This window comes from Choloepus didactylus, chromosome 7, assembly GCF_015220235.1.
Source record: "Choloepus didactylus isolate mChoDid1 chromosome 7, mChoDid1.pri, whole genome shotgun sequence".
Classification (NCBI taxonomy): Eukaryota; Metazoa; Chordata; class Mammalia; order Pilosa; family Megalonychidae; genus Choloepus; species Choloepus didactylus.
The window spans coordinates 142743676-142766453 of record NC_051313.1 but is presented as its reverse complement, the minus strand read 5'-3'; the positions used below and the strand labels follow the sequence as shown (position 1 = coordinate 142766453).

The window sequence follows — 22778 nt, the reverse complement described above, 5'->3', positions numbered from 1 at the left end:
AACAAAGAAAGGACAGAGAGACTTGGAGAAAGGTTCAGTACTAAAGAGATTCGGTATGGGTACAATAAAGGATATTAATAGACAGAGGGGAAAAATATGACAAACATAAACCAAAGGATAAGATGGCCGATTCAAGAAATGCCTTCACGGTTATAACGTTCAATGTAAATGGTTAAACTCCCCAATTAAAAGATATAGATTCGCAGAATGGATCAAAAAAAATGAACCATCAATATGTTGCATACAAGAGACTCATCTTAGACACAGGGACACAAAGAAACTGACAGTGAAAGGATGGAAAAAAATATTTCATGCAAGCTACAGCCAAAAGAAAGCAGGTGTAGCAATATTAATCTCAGATAAAATAGACTTCAAATTCAGGGATGTTTTGAGAGACAAAGAAGGCCACTACATACTAATAAAAGGGGCAATTCAACAAGAAGAAATAACAATCGTAAATGTCTATGCACCCAATCAAGGTGCCACAAAATACATGAGAGAAACACTGGCAAAACTAAAGGAAGCAACTGATGTTTCCACAATAATTGTGGGAGACTTCAACACATCACTCTCTCCTATAGATAGATCAACCAGACAGAAGACCAATAAGGAAATTGAAAACCTAAACAATCTGATAAATGAATTAGATTTAACAGACATATACAGGACATTACATCCCAAATCACCAGGATACACATACTTTTCTAGTGCTCATGGAACTTTCTTCAGAATAGATCATATGCTGGGACTTAAAACAAGCCTCAATAAATTTAAAAAGATTGAAATTATTCAAAGCACATTCTCTGACCACAATGGAATACAATTAGAAGTCAATAACCATCAGAGACTTAGAAAATTCACAACTACCTGGAGGTTAAACAACACACTCCTAAACAATCAGTGGGTTAAAGAAGAAATAGCAAGAGAAATTGCTAAATATATAGAGACGAATGAAAATGAGAACACAACATACCAAAACCTATGGGATGCAGCAAAAAGCAGTGCTAAGGGGGAAATTTATAGCACTAAACGCATATATTAAAAAGGAAGAAAGAGCCAAAATCAAAGAACTAATGGATCAACTGAAGAAGCTAGAAAATGAACAGCAAACCAATCCTAAACCAAGTACAAGAAAAGAAATAACAAGGATTAAAGCAGAAATAAATGACATAGAGAACAAAAAAACAATAGAGAGGATAAATATCACCAAAAGTTGGTTCTTTGAGAAGATCAACAAGATTGACAAGCCCCTAGCTAGACTGACAAAATCAAAAAGAGGGAAGGCCCATATAAACAAAATAATGAATGAAAAAGGTGACATAACTGCAGATCCTGAAGAAATTAAAAAAATTATAAGAGGATACTATGAACAACTGTATGACAACAAACTGGATAATGTAGAGGAAATGGACAATTTCCTGGAAACATATGAACAACCTAGACTGACCAGAGAAGAAATAGAAGACCTCAACCAACCCATCACAAGCAAAGAGATCCAATCAGTCATCAAAAATCTTCCCACAAATAAATGCCCAGGGCCACATGGCTTCACAGGGGAATTCTACCAAACTTTCCAGAAAGAACTGACACCAATCTTACTCAAACTCTTTCAAAACATTGAAGAAAATGGAACACTACCTAACTCATTCTATGAAGCTAACATCAATCTAATACCAAAACCAGGCAAAGATGCTACAAAAAAGGAAAACTACCGGCCAATCTCCCTAATGAATATAGATGCAAAAATCCTCAACAAAATACTTCCAAATCGAATCCAAAGACACATTAAAAAAATCATACACCATGACCAAGTGGGGTTTATTCCAGGCATGCAAGGATGGTTCAACATAAGAAAATCAATCAATGTATTACAACACATTAACAAGTCAAAAGGGAAAAATCAATTGATCATCTCAATAGATGCTGAAAAAGCATTTGACAAAATCCAACATCCCTTTTTGATAAAAACACTTCAAAAGGTAGGAATTGAAGGAAACTTCCTCAACATGATAAACAGCATATATGAAAAACCCACAGCCAGCATAGTACTCAATGGTGAGAGACTGAAAGCCTTCCCTCTAAGATCAGGAACAAGACAAGGATGCCCGCTGTCACCACTGTTATTCAACATTGTGCTGGAAGTGCTAGCCAGGGCAATCCGGCAAGACAAAGAAATAAAAGGCATCCAAATTGGAAAAGAAGAAGTAAAACTGTCATTGTTTGCAGATGATATGATCTTATATCTAGAAAACCCTGAGAAATCAACGATACAGCTACTAGAGCTAATAAACAAATTTAGCAAACTAGCGGGATACAAGGTTAATGCACATAAGTCAGTAATGTTTCTATATGCTAGAAATGAACAAACTGAAGAGACACTCAAGAAAAAGATACCATTTTCAATAGCAACTAAAAAAATCAAGTACCTAGGAATAAACTTAACCAAAGATGTAAAAGACCTATACAAAGAAAACTACATAACTCTACTAAAAGAAATAGAAGGGGACCTTAAAAGATGGAAAAATATTCCATGTTCATGGATAGGAAGACTAAATGTAATTAAGATGTCAATTCTACCCAAACTCATCTACAGATTCAATGCAATCCCAATCAAAATTCCAACAACCTACTTTGCAGACTTGGAAAAGCTAGTTATCAAATTTATTTGGAAAGGGAAGATGCCTCGAATTGCTAAAGACAGTCTAAAAAAGAAAAACGAAGTGGGAGGACTTACACTCCCTGACTTTGTAGCTTATTATAAAGCCACAGTTGCCAAAACAGCATGGTACTGGCACAAAGATAGACATATAGATCAGTGGAATCGAATTGAGAATTCAGAGATAGACCCTCAGATCTATGGCCGACTGATCTTTGATAAGGCCCCCAAAGTCACCGAACTGAGTCATAATGGTCTTTTCAACAAATGGGGCTGGGAGAGTTGGATATCCATATCCAAAAGAATGAAAGAGGACCCCTACCTCACCCCCTACATAAAAATTAACTCAAAATGGACCAAAGATCTCAATATAAAAGAAAGTACCATAAAACTCCTAGAAGATAATGTAGGAAAACATCTTCAAGACCTTGTATTAGGCGGCCACTTCCTAGACTTTACACCCAAAGCACAAGCAACAAAAGAGAAAATAGATAAATGGGAACTCCTCAAGCTTAGAAGTTTCTGCACCTCAAAGGAATTTCTCAAAAAGGTAAAGAGGCAGCCAACTCAATGGGAAAAAATTTTTGGAAACCATGTATCTGACAAAAGACTGATATCTTGCATATACAAAGAAATCCTACAACTCAATGACAATAGTACAGACAGCCCAATTATAAAATGGGCAAAAGATATGAAAAGACAGTTCTCTGAAGAGGAAATACATATGGCCAAGAAACACATGAAAAAATGTTCAGCTTCACTAGCTATTAGAGAGATGCAAATTAAGACCACAATGAGATACCATCTCACACCGGTTAGAATGGCTGCTATTAAACAAACAGGAAACTCCAAATGCTGGAGGGGATGTGGAGAAATTGGAACTCTTATTCATTGTTGGTGGGACTGTATAATGGTTCAGCCACTCTGGAAGTCAGTCTGGCAGTTCCTTAGAAAACTAGATATAGAGTTACCATTTGATCCAGCGATTGCACTTCTCGGTATATACCCGGAAGATCGGAAAGCAGTGACACGAACAGATATTTGCACGCCAGTGTTCATAGCAGCATTATTCACAATTGCCAAGAGATGGAAACAACCCAAATGTCCTTCAACAGATGAGTGGATAAATAAAATGTGGTATATACACACGATGGAATACTACGCGGCAGTAAGAAGGAACGATCTCGTGAAACATATGACAACATGGATGAACCTTGAAGACATAATGCTGAGCGAAATAAGCCAGGCACAAAAAGAGAAATATTATATGCTACCACTAATGTGAACTTTGAAAAATGTAAAACAAATGGTTTATAATGTAGAATGTAGGGGAACTAGCAGTAGAGAGCAATTAAGGAAGGGGGAACAATAATCCAAGAAGAACAGATAAGCTATTTAACGTTCTGGGGATGCCCAGGAATGACTATGGTCTGTTAATTTCTGATGGATATAGCAGGAACAAGTTCACAGAAATGTTGCTATATTAGGTAACTTTCTTGGGGTAAAGTAGGAACATGTTGGAAGTTAAGCAGTTATCTTAGGTTAGTTGTCTTTTTCTTACTCCCTTGTTATGGTCTCTTTGAAATGTTCTTTTATTGTATGTTTGTTTTCTTTTTAACTTTTTTTTCATACAGTTGATTTAAAAAAGAAGGGAAAGTTAAAAAAAAAAAAAAAAGAAAAAGAAAAACAAGGGAAAAAAAAAAAAGATGTAGTGTCCCCTTGAGGAGCCTGTGGAGAATGCAGGGGTATTCGCCTACCCCACCTCCATGGTTCCTAACATGACCACAGACATAGGGGACTGGTGGTTTGATGGGTTGAGCCCTCTACCATAGGTTTTACCCTTGGGAAGACGGTTGCTGCAAAGGAGAGGCTAGGCCTTCCTATGGTTGTGCCTAAGAGCCTCCTCCCGAATGCCTCTTTGTTGCTCAGATGTGGCCCTGTCTCTCTAGCTAAGCCAACTTGAAAGGTGAAATCACTGCCCTCCCCCCTACGTGGGATCAGACACCCAGGGGAGTGAATCTCCCTGGCAACGTGGAATATGACTCCCAGGGAGGAATGTAGACCTGGCATCGTGGGACGGAGAACATCTTCTTGACCAAAAGGGGGATGTGAAAGGAAATGAAATACGCTTCAGTGGCAGAGAGATTCCAAAAGGAGCCGAGAGGTCACTCTGGTGGGCACTCTTATGCACACTTTAGACAACCCTTTTTAGGTTCTAAAGAATTGGGGTAGCTGGTGGTGGATACCTGAAACTATCAAACTACAACCCAGAACCCATGAATCTCGAAGACAGTTGTATAAAAATGTAGCTTATGAGGGGTGACAATGGGATTGGGAAAGCCATAAGGACCACACTCCACTTTGTCTAGTTTATGGATGGATGAGTAGAAAAATAGGGGAAGGAAACAAACAAACAAACAGACAAAGGTACCCCGTGTTCTTTTTTACTTCAATTGCTCTTTTTCACTCTAATTATTATTCTTGTTATTTTTGTGTGTGTGCTAATGAAGGTGTCAGGGATTGATTTAGGTGATGAATGTACCACTATGTAATGGTACTGTAAACAGTCGAAAGTACGATTTGTTTTGTATGACTGCGTGGTATGTGAATATATCTCAGTAAAATGAAGATTAAAAAAAAAAAAAAAGTAGATTGGGGTGATTAAGTTGTAACTATGTGATGGTACTGTGAACAACTGATTGTACACCATAGATGATTGTATGGTATGTGAATATATCTCATTAAAACTGAATTTAATTTTAAAAAAGTAAATCAGTATTGGGGGGAGCGGGGAATGGAATGTTTTGGATGTTCTTATTTCAATTTTTATTCTATCTTTTTGAGTAATGAAAATGTTCAAAGATTGACTGTGGTGATGAATGTACAACTATATGATGATACTGTGAACAATTGATGGTATACTTTGAAGGATTGTATGTTATGTGAATATATCTCAATAAAATTGCATTTAAAAAAATGTATAAATGTAATTAAAGCAGTGTTGAGAGGGAAATTTATAGCATTAAATGTATATATTAGAAAAGATGAGTGGCTGAAAATTAATGAGCTAAGCATGCATCTCATAAGATAGAAGATGAACATCAAAATAAACTCATAGTAGAGGAAAAGAAATTACAAACATGGCAGAAATTAATGAGCTAGAAAACAAACATACAATGAAGACTATGCACAAAGCCAGGGGTTAGTTCTTTGTTATCTGGAGATCTCAGATATAATATGTTTCTTCTCTCTTTCTTTGTTATCTGGAGATCTCAGATATAATATGTTTCTTCTCTCTTTCTTTCTTTCTCTCTTTCTCTCTCTGGAAAATTCACACTGCAGCTTGAATATAATCAAGTCAGTTAATATTATTTAAATGAGTGACTTTAGTCTATGAACCAAAGAATAAACTGTTAAGCAAAGAGACAAATGTCAGGTGGGATAATTATTTGTGTGTATGTGGGAGTGAGAGACAGGGAGTGGGGTACGGGGAGGCAGAAAGTATGTCTAGCTATTGTAGCAGGATATTGAATGGGATTTAGCCTCTCATCCTGTAATTAGAGACAAGGGCCAGAACTGTGGTAAAAGTGGTGTCAAATTCTACATAACTGGGATCAGAATCCCCACCAGGGATTACTAACAGATAGCAAAACAGGCCTTACTACAATCAACTATATTCTCTAACCCAGGCTTCAGCAAACTTTTTCTGTAAAGGGCTAAACAGTGAATATTTTAGGCTTTGTGGGTCATGTGGTTTCCATGGTGACTATGCAACGCTGCCACTGTAGCACAAAAGCAGCCATAGACGGTATGTAAGCAAGGAAGTGTTCCAATAAAACTTTATTTACACAAAGCACACAGTGCTGATACTGATCAAAAATGGTGGATTCTCTGCCTGATGCACTCAGATGACCAATTCCTAAGACACCAGGATTTCAGAGACAGAGTTTACTGCTAGGCACGAAGCAGGAAATCAGACGGCCTACTGACCTAAAAATCTGTCTCCCCAAACTGCAGTAATTCTGATAGTTTTATAGTATCAAAACATGGGCAGGTTTTAGGATAATGAGCACAATGGTTCCAGATGACGAGGTTAGAGATGATCTGCTTATTGAGCATGCTCAGACTGATGACATGCTTAGTCACAGAACATATGTAAGAAAATGGCAGCCTTAATATGATGCCGGTGTAATTTTTAGTATTATAATGAGTTATAGGTCACTTATAGGTTCAAGTCTAAGCTACTGTGCATGTCAGGTGGGCCCATTTTGGTTAGATCCAGCTTTGGTTATCAAGATAACTTTGAACTTGGTGTGGGTTAGTTCTGAGCTGACTCAAGTCCCTTCACTGATAAACATTAGGGGCTGTTTTTAGTGATCATAAGACTCTAAAGTTGAAAAACAAGATAAGGCAGTATAAGTGAGGGTCAGTCACAAGGTTTTTACAATCACAAGATAAAAGCTATATAGGTATACAATCATTATCAAAGATAAAGGCAGCTGGATTATAATTCAGTAATGTCAGGTATTTCCCTCTGTCTATTCTAATATGCTAGAAAGTAAAAAGAAATATCTATATATTGATCCTTAAATCCTAACTTCTTGGTTACAGTGGGACTGATTTGGTTGTGGGCCAAAGTTTGTTGACTCCTGCTCTTAACACTTCCCTCTCCCCAGTATAAGTCTAAGACTAGATGGAGACTGAGCATCATCATAAATGTGAGTTCTCCACCTAATTTGAATGCTGTGACTGCCCTTGCCCCACCCCAAAGCCAAGGGAGGTGACCTAGAGAATCACTTTTAAAGATGAGGGAGTGTGCACAAAGGGCAGGCTGACCTTTCCTCTCCTGGTTAGAATTTTGCCCAGAGAGTGACCTGTGGCTCTGCACTTCATCTGGGTGAGCAGGGAACAAGAATGGGAGAGAGTTGGCAAAGGCAGAATGAGGTAGCAAAGCAGAGAGGAGAGCAGCAACTGTTTAGTGTAACAAAGACATGTGAGACTCCCCTGGCTCCAGGGGACACAAAGGAAGGAAACTGGACTTGATTAGTTTGCCCTCATTTTACCCAAGAAGGCTTACAGTCTGACCAAAAGGCTACCCAATCAGTTGCTGAGAGAGGCTGGAAGAGTTAGAGCTAGGGCCAGACCTCCCAGGTCAGAGAACTTGTGCAGTGGGGTGGTTGCAAGGCTCTCCTTAGAATGCACACCATGGGAGAATGGGTGGGTGGGTGGGAGCATGCAGGAGAGTGTTGTGATGGTTACCTGCCACCCAGCAGGTATCCACCGCCAGCTGGCGAGAGAAGGAAAAGTAGCCACAACCAACAAAGGACACACCTGTGACCAGATAAGTAAGAGAAACTCATCTGTTCCCTAGAAGAGTGAGGTCAGGAATGTACCAGAGATGGACCACAGTTACCCCTTTACTAACCAAAGATAACTTGGAAGCTATGGAATCTGCTCAAGGTCCTGTTAAGGAAACTGCTATGCAGAAGGAAAGGAAGAGCCAAAACAGCACATTTGGATGCCATGATTGTTTGGTGGAAAGGTTTAATGTTTATAGCCCAGGTGCTGAGACTGTCCAGAAAGCCAAGTATCCATATATATTAGCACCTCACCAATCTAGAGTCTACTTAGCATTTTTGGCTACACATGCCAGAGTCAAGAAATTGAGCACACGTACATTTCTGCAGAGAAAAACATATGCCTCTTCTTTATATTCCTATGTGAAATACTCAAGTCTTCACTCAGAGCCTATTTGGGGGAACTTGGAAAGTGTTTTCCTGTTACCATAATATTATAGATTGTGATTCCTTACCAGGCCAGTTTGTAAAATGCCTATGTCACTCATAATGCAGCTAAATTAACTCAGCTAAATAAGAGAAAAGTGATTAGACTTAAAAAAATAAAAAAGTACTTGAATAAAGTTGGAACATGCTTAGTTGCATGGTTTCTCATACCACATTAGGTAATGTTAAAGCAATGTCTATAGAATCAGACAAGACCCTGATTTGATTCTGCCTCTGCCAGTTAGCAGTTATAGGACTTGGACATGTAACTTATTCTCCTGTAGCTCTTTGTCTCCTCGTTGTAAAATGCAAGACAAGAATACCTCATAATCTAGTTGTGAAGATAAACTTTGTAATGTTTGTAAAGCACTCAGTACTGTTTCTGGCCTTTAGAAATAACTCAATGAATTTTCTTGTTGTCAATTTCATTATCAATATCACAGAGGGATCAGGAGATAAAAGCAGCTGCAAATGACAAGGAAAAGTAGAGTGTCTCAGAGGGCAGAACTTCTAAAAACATAAAATAATATTCTTTATGTGATTCTGGAAGTAATCAAGAAGCAGTTATTTCTAGTAGTGCTTATAAAAGAAGGCAGAGAGAGCATGCTAATTTTTAGGAAAAGTTACATTCAAAATATTAATTAAAGAGTTGGTCCACAAAGAAATGTACTTCCACTATCTAGAAAATTCACAAGTGAGTAGTATATTCTCCAACAATCCTGCATATATGAGGATATATGAGTCTACCTTAGTTGGAAATTATTAATATTTATGAATAATATATCATAATATTAAACCTCAATCCTTGGTTTTCCAAAATCTCCAACAGTTTATGTGGAGAGTCTGTCTCCTCCAAACTCCACAGCAGGTTGCAGGGAGTTTCTGCTATCCATAGTTACCAGGGACCCTTCAAAGCTAAAAGAATGAGGAGAATGAATCACCTCATTCAGAAGAATCTACTGAATGCCCAGCTGTACCAGGCACTAGGCTGAGGGCTTTAGATAAAAATCCATAAGACCTGGCCCTGCCTAATGGAATAATGGAACTTCCTTTGAGAGGAGAGACCTGGAAGTATCTTCCCCCTTAAAGGGTTGGAAGTGACAAGCTGGAGGGGAAATTGCTGGAATATACCCACACAGGCACTCTCAGGGATAAGTTAGCCAAAAAGGAGAGGAGGATACAGAGAAGTATGTAAGCAGACACAATTATGACCCATTAGCTGATTCAACAATAGAAACAGGAAGTAGGAATTAACCCTCTCCCCCAACTTCCTAGTTACAAAGGGCCAGCTGAGATAGAAGGGAAGGGTGGGTGACAGTGGATGACCCTATTACTCAGCCTGCACGCAGACACCTTGACCCAAAGAGATCAGAACATACATGGAGCAAGGAGTCAGAAGGATCACAAAATGATGATCAACCAGAGAATGGACTGGAATCAAAATACAAGGGAGAAACAGAAAACCTGGATCCGGAAAAGTGAGCATAACTTATAGTGTGGCCGAATCTCGAGTCTTCCAGAGAAGTGAAATGTTCTAGGAATTCATTTTAAAAAACAAATAAACAAACAAAAAAAACCTTAAGGAAGGATTGTATCCCTTCACCAGCACCTCAAGGAGTTACAAATGAAAATGAAGATTTGGAGATGTTATATTTGTATCATTATTGTTCAAATCATAATTGTGGTCAGAGTATTGTACAATATACAACTGCATCAACTCAACAGAGTTCAAAGGGAGGACCTAGATGATGAAGATAAAGTACTTACCCTACAACAAGCCTGTAATGCAGCCCTAGATGGGAAGACAATGCATAAATTCCCAAGTGTATTAACCACAACGTTTAGAACAGACTCTTGCCCTTATTATGTGACACAAAGTCACTACATCACAGCTCCTTTGTCTACAGAAGAAGCCACATTCCCTTTGGCATATATAATGATGGTCAGTCAGGATTTTGATACATTTGAACGGCTCTTCCGAGCCATTTATATGCCTCAAAATGTCTACTGTATTCACATAGATAAAAAGGCCACAAATGTATTTAAACTTGCTGTGGGACAATTATTGGAATGCTTCCCAAATACTTTTCTAGCCTCAAAGTCTGAGTTCATTACTTATGGGGGAATATCCAGACTTCAGGCTGACCTGAACTGCATGCGAGATCTTCTAGCTTCAAGCGTGCCATGGAGATACCTCATTAACACATGCGATCACGATTTCCCACTAAAAACCAATAAGGAGATAGTTCAGTATTTGAAAACACTGAATGGGAAAAACATCACCCCTTACTTAGCATCCATTGTGAAATCTGCTGAAAGGATCAAATATGTCCATATAGAGCGCAGAATCGGAAAACACTCTTTTATCCTAAAGAGACGTAAAAGGAAGAACCCACCTCCCAATAAGCTTAAAATCCACTTTGGTTCAACGTATGTTGCCCTTACAAGGGATTTTGTCCATTTTGCTCTTTTTAATAAAATAGCCATTGACTTACTCCAGTGGTCCCAAGATACCTACAGTCCTGATGAGCATTTCTGGATTACACGGAACAAGATTCCAGGTGAGTGTGGTTTATGTTCCTATTTCTTGATTGTTAATTTTTATTTTTTTAATTAAGGCAATATATAATTACAGTTTTAAAATCAAATATTATTAAAGGGTTTATAATGAATCGTGGTTCCATGCCATGCCTCTCCCCACATGAAATCACAATTACCAAAGGCAACTGTTATATTTTTGGCTATTTCCCCTGCTATTTACTTCCATGGAAAAATATGCTTATATTGCCATTTTTTATACTATCATATTTGAACATTAAATATTAATATCTAGTGTAGAGGTCTGAAGCTGTACAGACCCCAGAAAAACATGTTCTTAAACTTAATCCATTCCTGTGGGTGTGGACCATTGTAATAGTACCTTTTGTTGAAGATTCTTCAGTTAAAGTGTGGTCCACCTCAATCAGGATGGGTCTTAACCCTAGTACTGGACTCCTTTATAAGGGAATTCATTCAGACACGAGAGACAGGAAGTAAGTCGCTGAAATGAACGAAACCCAGAAGAGAAGGGAGAGATCAGGAGATGCCACCATGTGCCTTGCCCTGTGACAGAAGAGTCAAGGATGCCACAGCCTTCAGGGAGAAAGCATGACCTTGAACGTACCTTTTGGACCTTCTTTTAACCACAAAACCACAAACTAATCAATTACCACTGTTTAAGCAACCTATTTCATGGTATTTGCCTAAGCAGCCTAGGAAACTAAAATATCCAGTTGAGAATTAGGTTTTCATCCTCTACCCACCAACTCTCCTCCAGCCATCTTAATACCATGATTTTAAGTCAATAGTTAATATTTACATTATTATAACCACAAAACTGACAAATACTCTGCTAAAATTCTATTTTCTTTTTCCTAAACATTTTTTCCCTTGAGGTTAACAACTGCGTTAGGGTTTGGTTGGTCTTTTTAGTTGCTTATTTTTACATAATTCTATCACTAATCTTTCCAAAATACTTGAAATAATCTATCAAATAATTATCATTATTACTCAAGTGTTCAACTCTTTAAAAGCTCCTTTCCGCTCTAGGCATTTTTCCCCAGGCATGCTGTAAAGCTCTTCTTTCAGAAATTCTCTTCTTTGGTCCTATACATTGAATGTATGTTTTCTCATCTTTTAAAGATACATCCTGAAATATTTAGGGAATGAAATAATTCAGCATCACACCTTTATTTTAAAATAATCTGAAAATGGGTGGGGAAGTGAGCCATAATTGGTTCTCTTTTTATCATTGTTGGCACTGTTTGATGAGTACATGAGGGTTAATTCATGCTCTATAATTTTGGTGTGTTTGAAATTTTCTATATAAAATTATTTCTTCTTTAGTTAAGGTAGGTAGTTTGTGTGTTTCTAGGAATTTGTCCATTTCATCTGGGTTATTTATTGACATACAAATGTTCACTGTATCCTCTTATAATCCTTTTTATTTTGTGGTGTTGATAGTAATGACCCCCTTTCATTTATGATTTTAGTTGTGCATATTCATTTTTCCTTTCAGTCTAGTTAAAGGTTTGTCAATTTTATTGATATTTTCAAAAAAACAACTTTTGATTTTATCGATTGTCTTGTTATTTTATTCCCTATTTCATTTATCTCTGCTCTAGTCTTTATTTTCTTCCTTCTGCTCAATTTGGGTTTAGTTTGCTCTTCTTTTTCTAGTTTCTCCAGAAGTGAGGTTAGATCTCTGACTTGAGATTCTTCTTTTTAATGTAAGCATTTAGAGGTATAAATTTCCCTCTCAGCACTTTTTGCTGCATCCCATAAGTTTTGGTATGTTGCATTTTTGTTTTCATTTACCTATAGATATTTCCTATATCCCTTGTGATTTCTTCTTTGACCCATCAATTATTTTTAAGACTGTGTTGATGAATTTCCATATACTTTTGTAGTTTCCAATTCTCTCTGTTAACTGACTTCTAGCTTCCTTCCATTGTGGTCAAAGAACATATTTTTTAATTTACTGAGACCTGTTTTGTGGTCTATCCTAGAGAATGATCCACATGCACTTGAGATGATTGTGTATTCTGCTTCTATTCGGTGTACTGTTTTATGTATGTCTGTTAGGTCTATGTCATTTGTAGTATGGTTCAAGTTATGTTTCCTTATTGAATTTCTGTTTCGGTGTCTATTTCTCCCTTCAGTTTTGTCAGTGTTTGTCTCAGGTATTTTCAGACACTGCAGTTAGGTACATAAATGCTTATGGTTGTTATTTCTTTTTGGTGCACTGATCTTTTTATTAATATATGGTGTCCTTTTTCTCTCATAAGTTTTTGACAAAAGTCTATTATTATCTGATTCTGATGTTATATAGCTACCCCAGCTCTCTTTTGGTAACTATCTGCACAGAAAATTTTTTCCTATCTGTGGTGGTTTGAAACTATATGTACCCCAGAAAAGCACATTCTTAAAGTTAATCCATTCCTGTGATTGTGGACCCATTGTAAGTAGGACCTTTTGGCGAGGCTCCTTCAGTTAAGATGCGACCCACCTCATTCAGGATTGTTCTTAATCCTCTTACTGGAGTCCTTTATAAACAGAACGAATACAAAGTGAGAGAAAAAGCCATGGAAGCAAGAAGCTGAAAGCAACAAAACCCAGAAGAGAAGGGAAAGACCAGCAGATGCCGTTTGGCAGAGGAGCGAAGGATCACTGGCAGTTGGTCTTCAGGAAGAAAGCATTGCCTTGATGATGTCTTGATTTGGACATTTTTCTCTGCGTCAAAATGGTAAGCTAATAAATTCCCACTGACAAGCCAACCCATTTTGTAGTATCTGCTTTCATTAGCCTAGCAAACTAAAGCACCAACTTTTCACTTTGGGTCTAAGTTGAGTCTTTTGTAAACATATAACTGTACCATGTTTTTTTTTTTTTAATCCATTCTGCCAATCTGTGTGTTTTGATTGGAGTGTGTAATCCATTTACACTCAGTGTAATTACTGATAAAGCAGGACTTACTTCATCAACACTGTCCTTTGTTTTTTAGACATCATATCTTTTTTTGTCTCACTTTCCTCTATTGCAGCCTTCTTTTGTGCAGAGCTGATCTTTTATGACCTAAACAATCCCTTTCTTGTCTCCATATCTGTATATATTTTTAATGCTCCCCTTGTAGGTAACTTGTGGTTTATATTAAACAACCTAGTTTGAAATGATACCTACTTAACTTCATTATAGACAGTCTCTGCTCCTATACCACTCCTATTCCCCTCTTTATGTTGCTTTTGTTACACATTACCTCTTTATATTTTGTGTGTCTGTAAAACAGAAATATAATACCTTATACAACTGTATTATAAACTTTATAGTAAATACAATGGAGTTACATACTAAGGATTCCATACTTCTGGGTTTAATCCACATAGTTACCTTTACTGGAGATTCCATTTCTTCAAACTGCTCCAAGCTACTATCTCCTGTCCTGTCTTTTCAACCTGAAGAACTTCCTTTTAGCATTTCTTGTAGGGGATGTATCCTGGTGACAAATTCAACCAGGTTTTGTTTATCTGTGAATGTCTTAAACTCTCCCTCATTTTTGAAGAGCAGGTTTGCTGGATTTAGAATTATTGGCTACAGTTTTTCTGTTTCCATACCTTAAAGATTCATACCGCTGCCTTTTTTTCCTTTTTTTTTTTTCTGCTAAGAAATTGGCACTTAGTCTTATTGAGGATTCCTGAATGTGATGAATTGTTTTCCTCTTGCTGCTTTCCAAATTCTCTCTTTATCTTTGTCATTTGACCTTTTGATTAGTATATGCTTTTGTGTATGTCTATTAGGGTTTATCTTGTTTGGAGTTCATTGCACTTCTTGGGTATGTATGTTTATGTCTTTTGTCAGGTTTCAAAAGCTTTCAACCATTATTTCCTCACATATATTCTTTCTGCCTCCTTTTTATCTTTCCTCTCCTTCTGGGACTCCCATACTACATATATTGGTGCACTTCATATTGTCCCACACGTCCCTTAGGCACTGCTCACTTTTTTTTTACATTCTTTTCTCTATCTGCTCTTCAGGCTCTATGATTCTGATTATCCTGTCTTCTACTTTACTAATTCTTTCTTCTGTCCAAATCTGTTGGTGAATGCCTCTAGTATATTTTTAATCTCCATTTTTGTGTTCTTTATCCCCAAAAGTTCTGTTATGTTCTTTTTTAACTTTCTAATTCATCTTTTTGTTCATGCATTGTCTTTTTGATACCCTTTAGTTCTACATTCATATTTTTCTATAGCTTATTGAACTGATTTAGGAGATTTGATTGAACATTTTTGATTAACTGTTCTAATGCCTGTGCTTCCTCTCTTGTTTTGTTTCCCTGAATGGGCTATCTCTTACTGTTTCAATGTATGACATGTTTTTTTTTTTTTTTTTTTTTTTTTTTGATTGATGTTTGGGCATTTGATTATTTTGGGGTGCTAACTCTGGAAGTCAGTTTCTCTCTCTTGCCTAAGGTTGTAGTATAGATTGGCTGCATATTAAGGCTCTTTTTCAATGCTTGCTCCAGTTTATATTGAACGTACAAAGCAGCTGTGGTTAACAGTTAATTTTTTCTCAGGTCTTTCCATGCCTACTTTCCATACTCAGCAATCCCTCTTCTAAGTATAGATCCAAAAGAACTGAAAACAGGGTTTTGAACAGATGTTTGCACCTGATGTTCATGGCAGGATTATTCACAATTGCCGAAAGATGGAAGCAACCTAAGTGTCCATCAGCTGATGAATGGATAAACCAAATGTGGTATATACGAACAATGGAATATTATTCAGCTGTAAAAAGGAAAGTTCTGATACATGTGACAACATGGATGAACCCTGGAGATATCATGTTGAATGAAATAAGCCAGACACAAAGGGACAAACATTGTATGAGCTCAGTGATATGCAATAATTAGAATATGCAAATTCATAGAGGCTGAAACTAGAATACAGGTTACCAGAGGCTGGGTTGGGATAGAGAATGCTTGGGGTAGTTAATACTTAATTGATAGAGTTCCTGTTTGGGGTGATGGAAAATTTTGGTATGTATGGTGGTAATGGTAGACAACATTATGAATGTAATACCACTGAAATATTTATTTGAATATGATTAAAGGGGGAAATTTTAGGTTGTATATATGTTACTAGAATAAAAAAATTTTAAAAACCATAGAACTGTGCAACACAAAGAATGAATCCTAGTGTAAACTGTGGACTATCTTTAATAGTATAATTATGATAATATTGTTTCATCAATTGAAATAAAGGTACCACACTAATGCAAACTGTTAATAGAGAAAACTGGATGTGTGTGTGAACTCTGTATGTTCTGCATGACTCTTCTATAAAACCAACTTCTCTGATAAAAAAATAATTGAAAATAGTAATGAAAGTGAGGGAGCTATTAAGACATTCCCAGATAAAAAGATGAGAGATTCCTTCACCACTAAACCGGCCCTACAAGTGACAATAAAGAGAGCTCTCCAGGTTGAAAAGAAGGGACACTAGACAATGGACCGTAGCTGCATGAAAAAATAAAGATCTCCAGTAAGGGTACTGACATAGGTAATATGAATGCCAGTACTTCTGTATTTTTGGTTTGTAATTCCACTTTTTACTTCATACAACATCTAAAAGTCAAAAGCATAAAATGCAAGGATAAATCACGGCTGTGGACTCATAATGTATAAATATGTAATTTGTGACAAGAATTACATAAAGGTTGGAGGGACAGAGAAGGTATAGAAACATAGTTAGTGTGTATTATTGAAATTAAGTTGGTATCTAAGCATATGAGAGCATTGTAGATTTAGGATGTTAACTTTAAGCCCTATGGTAACTACAAAGAAAATGCCAGAAAATATGCAAGCTCACAGAAACAGAAATTAGAGTAGCTGTTACCAGGGTCAGGGGCCAGGAGGTATAGGGAGTTAATGAATAACGCATATAGAGTTCCTGTTTGGGAAATGGGAAAGGTTTTTAATGGAAGGTGGTGAAGTTACCACAATATTGTACATATCAGTAATCCAACTGAATGGTATGCCTTGGAGTGGTTGAGATAGGAAGTTTATGTTATATCTATATTCCCACAATCAAAAAAAAAAAAAAAAAAAGAAAGAGCAATTATAGAGACAATGACAATTAAATTAAATGTAATATGTGATCCTGGACAGGATCTATCAAGGGAGGAGAAAAAACTCAAAAGCACACTACCAGGATGTATGAAAAATTGAAATATAGACTGTAAGCTTTATATCAATGTTAAATTTCTTGAACTTTATAACTACACTTAAGGTGGTTACATAAGGGGATGTCCTTGTTCTTAGGAAATGTACATGGCAGTATTAAGTGTTCAAGAAGTGTGGTGCATACAAATCACATTCAAGTATTCAGAAAATGGACTGATAAATAGGCACACAGACAGATGGACTAGATAGATAGATGGATTGATAGACTGATGGATAGATTAGCTGGCATGGATGTGGTAAAATGTTAAAAAAAATTGGTGGATCTGGGTATCTGGGGGCACAGAGGTATGCTGGAGTTCTCTATATGGAGTTTACATTACTTTTGTAATTGTCCTGTAAGTTTGAAAATTTTTCAAAATAAAAAGTTAAAAACACACACACACAAAACGAAGTAAAAGAATGGGGACAAAAACTAAATGAAAAATAGGGTGGGATGGGGAGATTATTTGGGTATTCTTTTTTACTTTTATGTTTTATTCCTGTTTTTATTCTTTCTGGTGTAAGAAAAATGTTCAAAAATAGATTGGGGTGATGAATGCACAACTATATGATGGTACTGTGAAAAGCTGATTATACACCATGGATGACTGTATGGTATGTGAATATATTTCAATAAAATTGAATTTAAAAAAAAATTTAAAAGAAAAAAAAAAAGAAAAGTAAAAGGTGACAGACCTGCTTTAAGTTATCTCTTCCCTTACGGCTTTAATTACCAGCTATACACGATGACTCCTAATTTTAAATTGGCAGTCCAAATTTATTTTTGAAGCTCCAAACACATAATCTAATGTGTCACTCAACATCTCTTCCTGCATGTCACATTGGTATCTTAATATCAACATGTCCCAAGATGACTTCAACTCTTCACCCACCCCACAAATCCAATCAAGCATCAGGTCTTGCCAAATCTATACCCTACTATTACTTGAAATCATCTACTTGCAATTCACCCTGCAACCATTCTAATCCAAGCCACTGTCATCATTAGCAATTTTGCAACAGCTTCCTAAATAGTCTCCTATCTCCTCTCCTCCCCTGCAATCCATTCTCATGTTGCAGCCAGTGTAATAGTTGTTAACACTTACCTGATAAGTATATTTCCATTCCTAAGACTCTCTCACAACTTTTCAGTCTTTAACTCAGCCTGGAGGTTGCCACCTCCCCTCTTCATCTTGTTACTCTCACACTCTTCCTTGAATCTTGCCATACTCGATTTCTTGGTCAATACATTTTATGTTTTCCTTAAGAACTCCTTCCCTACCCCAAGACCTCAAACATATTCTCCCATATTTTCTATTAATTTTATTTTTATTTTCACATTTACCATTTTAATATATCCAGAAATTGGAGGCGGGAGGCATAGTATAAATAATGAATCAAATATTATCTTTATCCATTTGGAGAGCTACTGTTTCCAGAATCATTTATTAAATAGAGCTGATTTCCAGTATTATATCTTTCCCATTCTAAGTTCCATTTATACTTGGTGTATTAGGATTCTCTAGGGAAACAGAATCAACAAGAGATATCTATAAATATAAGATTTTATAAAAGCATTTCACGCAACTGTGTGTATGCACGAGTCCAAATCCCTTAGGGCAGGCAGCAAACTGGCAACTCCAATGAAGATGTTCAATGAACTCCTCAGGAAACAAACTGACAGCTTCAATGAACTCCTCAGGAAATGCTTCGCTGGTTAGCCAAAGAAGAAGTGAAGGTCTTCTATCTGTCTTGCGTAAAAGTCTTCAACTGATCAGATTAAATCCAGCTGATTGCATTCTCTCATTGTGGAAGACATGCCCTTCGTTGATGTAATTAGTCACAGATGCAGCCAACTGACTGATGATTTAATAAACCAGCTTTCTGGTTTATTAACCAGTCACAAATGTCCTTGCAGTAATGGATAGGCCAGTGCTTGCTTGACCAGATACCTGGGTACCATCACCTGGCCAAGTTGACACATGAACCTAACCATCACACTTGGTTTAGTCTCTAAGTTCTGCATTATCTTCCATTGGACTATTTTTCTTTGCCAATACCACAATTTTAGTTATTATCCTCAAAATTTTCCTGGCTATTTTTGGTATTTACACTTCCAAATTAGTACTAGGATCAGCTTGTCAAGTTCTATAAGGATCCTGCTATAACTTTTATTGGAACTGCACTGAATTTATAAATCAATATTGGAAAGTCTTTGGTCCATGAACATGGTATAGCACTCAACTTAAGTCTTTTGTGTCCTTTTATAAAATATAAAAGTTAATCTTTAAAGATCTTCTACATCTTTTGTTAGATTTATTCTCAGTGGAATAGTTTTTATTACTGTTCCAAATGTTCTCTGCTGGTATATATGAACACTATTCATTTATATAATAATCTTATATCAAGCAATCTGCTGATCACACTTATTTGTTCTAGCAGCTTGTTGGAAAATTCCATTCCAGATGCAGGTTTTCACAAACAGCACATTAAACAAGCCTTTTGTGCTAAACTTCCTGGTGGCCAGAAGAACATACTACAGCCACTGCATCCTGCCCCAAACTCCCCTTCCCTGGTCCAATCTTTAAAAGGGAAACAAAACAAAACAAAACAAAACACCCAGTACTCACTTACCCATTGGCTCCAAGCCACTCAATTTTACCCTGGCAGACCCCCCGGCCCAATCACCACTTGGCCCACCAGCTAAACCTCTGTCCATCTTTACGAACTGATGACCCCCAAAAGAAAAGCATAAATACAGCTCTCCCTTTGTCTCAAGCTGACTGAGGCTTTACTTCAGACCCCTGCCATGCTGCTACATGCATAAACCTTTTCTGCCTGAAAGTCAACTGGTCTCTGTGCCCTCTATGACTGTGCACCCCGAAATTTCTAACATATCTTACGTACAGACTCAGCTCATTTTCTATCTGGACAATCATACTCTGAAAATAATGACAAATAAATTTATTTTCCAATTCCAATACCAGAAGGCCTTATTGAGTCCAATTCTAATACCTTTTTTCTGGCCTTATTGAGCTGCCTATAATTTCCCTTAAAATACAGACTATATTAAAAAGAAGATGAGGACACATCAAAAAGAATTTATTTTTAAATTAAGGAAAACTAAAACATGAAATAGAAGTCCCAAATTCATTAAACAGAAGCGCTAGCACCTAAGAAAACAATAAATCAAACAGACAACAACAACAAAGAAGAACTATAGGGACATCCAAGATGAAGACACATCAAAGTGACAGTGGGCAACCTTATTATGACAAAAATATTTTTCTGAGATTTCCCCTTTAAGAATAATGTGTTTGCAGTAGGCTCCGGGTACTTCAACTTAGCAGTGAGTTTTCTCATTTACTCCCATCTCCTTATGGAGCCAAACAAGGTCCACAGTCATTCCTGCTGCCAGTCTGGGCAGTCTGTTCTTGTTGGTATAGAGTAGGTGGGGTGGCAGGATGGTTTTGCACCTCTGGGAGTGTCCCCTCACCTTGGAAAAATGTACTTTGATGGCTCTTTTTGAGGTTGGTAGAAATGAGCATCCTCTCTCTGATTCTTCTCATAGGTACCACAGTTTGTTCTTCACTGCTTTGGACGTCCTTTCATGTTCTCTGTGGCTTAGAGTTTCAATTACTTCTAGTTTCATCAGAGTCAGAGTTTCTAATTTTCATTTTCCTTGTGGCTTTTGGATAATATCCAAGGAGAGAACTTGCAATGTTTTACTGTCATCTTAAATCTGGATGTCCCTATAGTTCTTCTTCGCTGTTGTCTGTTTGATTTATTGTTTTCTCAGGTGCTAGTGCTTCTGTTTAATGAATTTGGGGCTTCTATTTCATGTTTTAGTTTTCCTCAATTTAAAAAAAAAATTCTTTTTGATGTGTCCTCATCTTCTTTTTAAGAGTCCTTGCTCTCCTGTCTGTGGACAATAGCTATGTTCATCATAGCATGTGATTATGGAATGCTGGTTTGGATGTATGCTATCCCCCAAAACTCCATTATTTTTGATGCAATCTTGTGGGGGCAAATGTATTGGTGTTGATTAGAATGGAATCCTTTGATTGAGTGTTTCCATGGAGATGTGACTCTATCAACTATGAGTGAAACATTTGATTGGATAATTTCCATGGAGTTGTTACCCCGCCTATTCAAGGTGGGTGTTAATTAGATCACTGGAGTTCAAAGACCTCAGAGCAACTGACAGTGACATTTTGAAGATGAGCTGCAGCTAAGAGAGGACAAAATGCCCCAAGAGCAACATTTCAGAGAATGCCATTTTGAAACCAGAACTCCAGAGCAGATGCCAGCTACATGCCTTCTGAGCTAACTGAGGTTTTCTGGATGCCATTGGCTATCCTTTAGTGAAGGTATCTGACTGTTGATGCCTTATCTTGGACACTTTATGGCCTTAAGACTAACTGTGTAACCAAATAAGCCCCCTTTATAAAAGCCAATCCATTTCTGGTGTTTTGCATAATGGCAGCATTAGCAAACTGGAACGGGAGAAGGGCAGGACATGCTTTCAGGTCATGGACACTGTGTACTTTAATTACCTGCTCTCATTCCTCCTGGGCATCACTAGTTATTTAGACATTGCATGACCTCTCTTTCTCAACCTTCTATACCAGGGCTTAGCAAACTTTTTCCATAAAGGGCCAAAAGGTAAATATTTTAAGCTTTGCAGGCCACGCTCAGTCTTGTCATGCATTCTTCTTTCATTCTTATTTGCTTCCCTTTATTTTTAACATAAAAATGATTGTTATAGGGGACTGGTGGTTTGACGGGTTGAGCCCTCTACCATAAGTTTTACCCTTGGGAAGACGGTTGCTGCAAAGGAGAGGCTAGGCCTCCCTATAATTGTGCCTAAGAGCCTCCTCCCGAATGTCTCTTTGTTGCTCAGATGTGGCCCTCTCTCTCTGGCTAAGCCAACTTGAAAGGTGAAATCACTGCCCTCCCCCCTACGTGGGATCAGACACCCAGGGGAGTGAATCTCCCTGGCAACGTGGAATATGACTCCCGGGGAGGAATGTAGACCCAGCATCGTGGGACGGAGAACATCTTCTTGACCAAAAGGGGGATGTGAAAGGAAATGAAATAAGCTTCAGTGACAGAGAGATTCCAAAAGGAGCCGAGAGGTCACTCTGGTGGGCACACTTACGCACACTTTAGACAACCCTTTTTAGGTTCTAAAGAATTGGGGTAGCTGGTGGTGGATACCTGAAACTATCAAACTACAACCCAGAACCCATGAATCTCGAAGACAGTTGTATAAAAATGTAGCTTATGAGGGGTGACAATGGGATTGGGAAAGCCATAAGGACCATACTCCACTTTGTCTAGTTTATGGATGGAGGAGTAGAAAAATAGGGGAAGGAAACAAACAGACAAAGGTACCCAGTGTTCTTTTTTACTTCAATTGCTCTTTTTCACTCTAATTATTATTCTTGTTATTTTTGTGTGTGTGCTAATGAAGGTGTCAGGGATTGATTTAGGTGATGAATGTACAACTATGTAATGGTACTGTAAACAATCGAAAGTACGATTTGTTTTGTATGACTGCATGGTATGTGAATATATCTCA

The 22778-nt window shown here is 37.4% G+C and overlaps 2 protein-coding genes across 2 annotated transcripts in view; one reads left to right on the top strand and one right to left on the bottom strand.

Annotated features, from left to right (window-relative positions):
* Positions 1-22778, bottom strand: part of C7H6orf52 (chromosome 7 C6orf52 homolog) — a 170463-nt gene that overhangs the window by 107815 nt on the left and 39870 nt on the right. The window lies entirely within an intron of this gene.
* The window catches only part of LOC119539639 (N-acetyllactosaminide beta-1,6-N-acetylglucosaminyl-transferase-like), a 33790-nt gene continuing 21258 nt past the window's right edge, over positions 10247-22778 (top strand). Inside the window, exon 1 of the mRNA XM_037843305.1 lies at positions 10247-11000. Within this exon, the coding sequence (XP_037699233.1) occupies positions 10247-11000 (754 nt within the window). The remainder of the gene's footprint in view (positions 11001-22778) is intronic.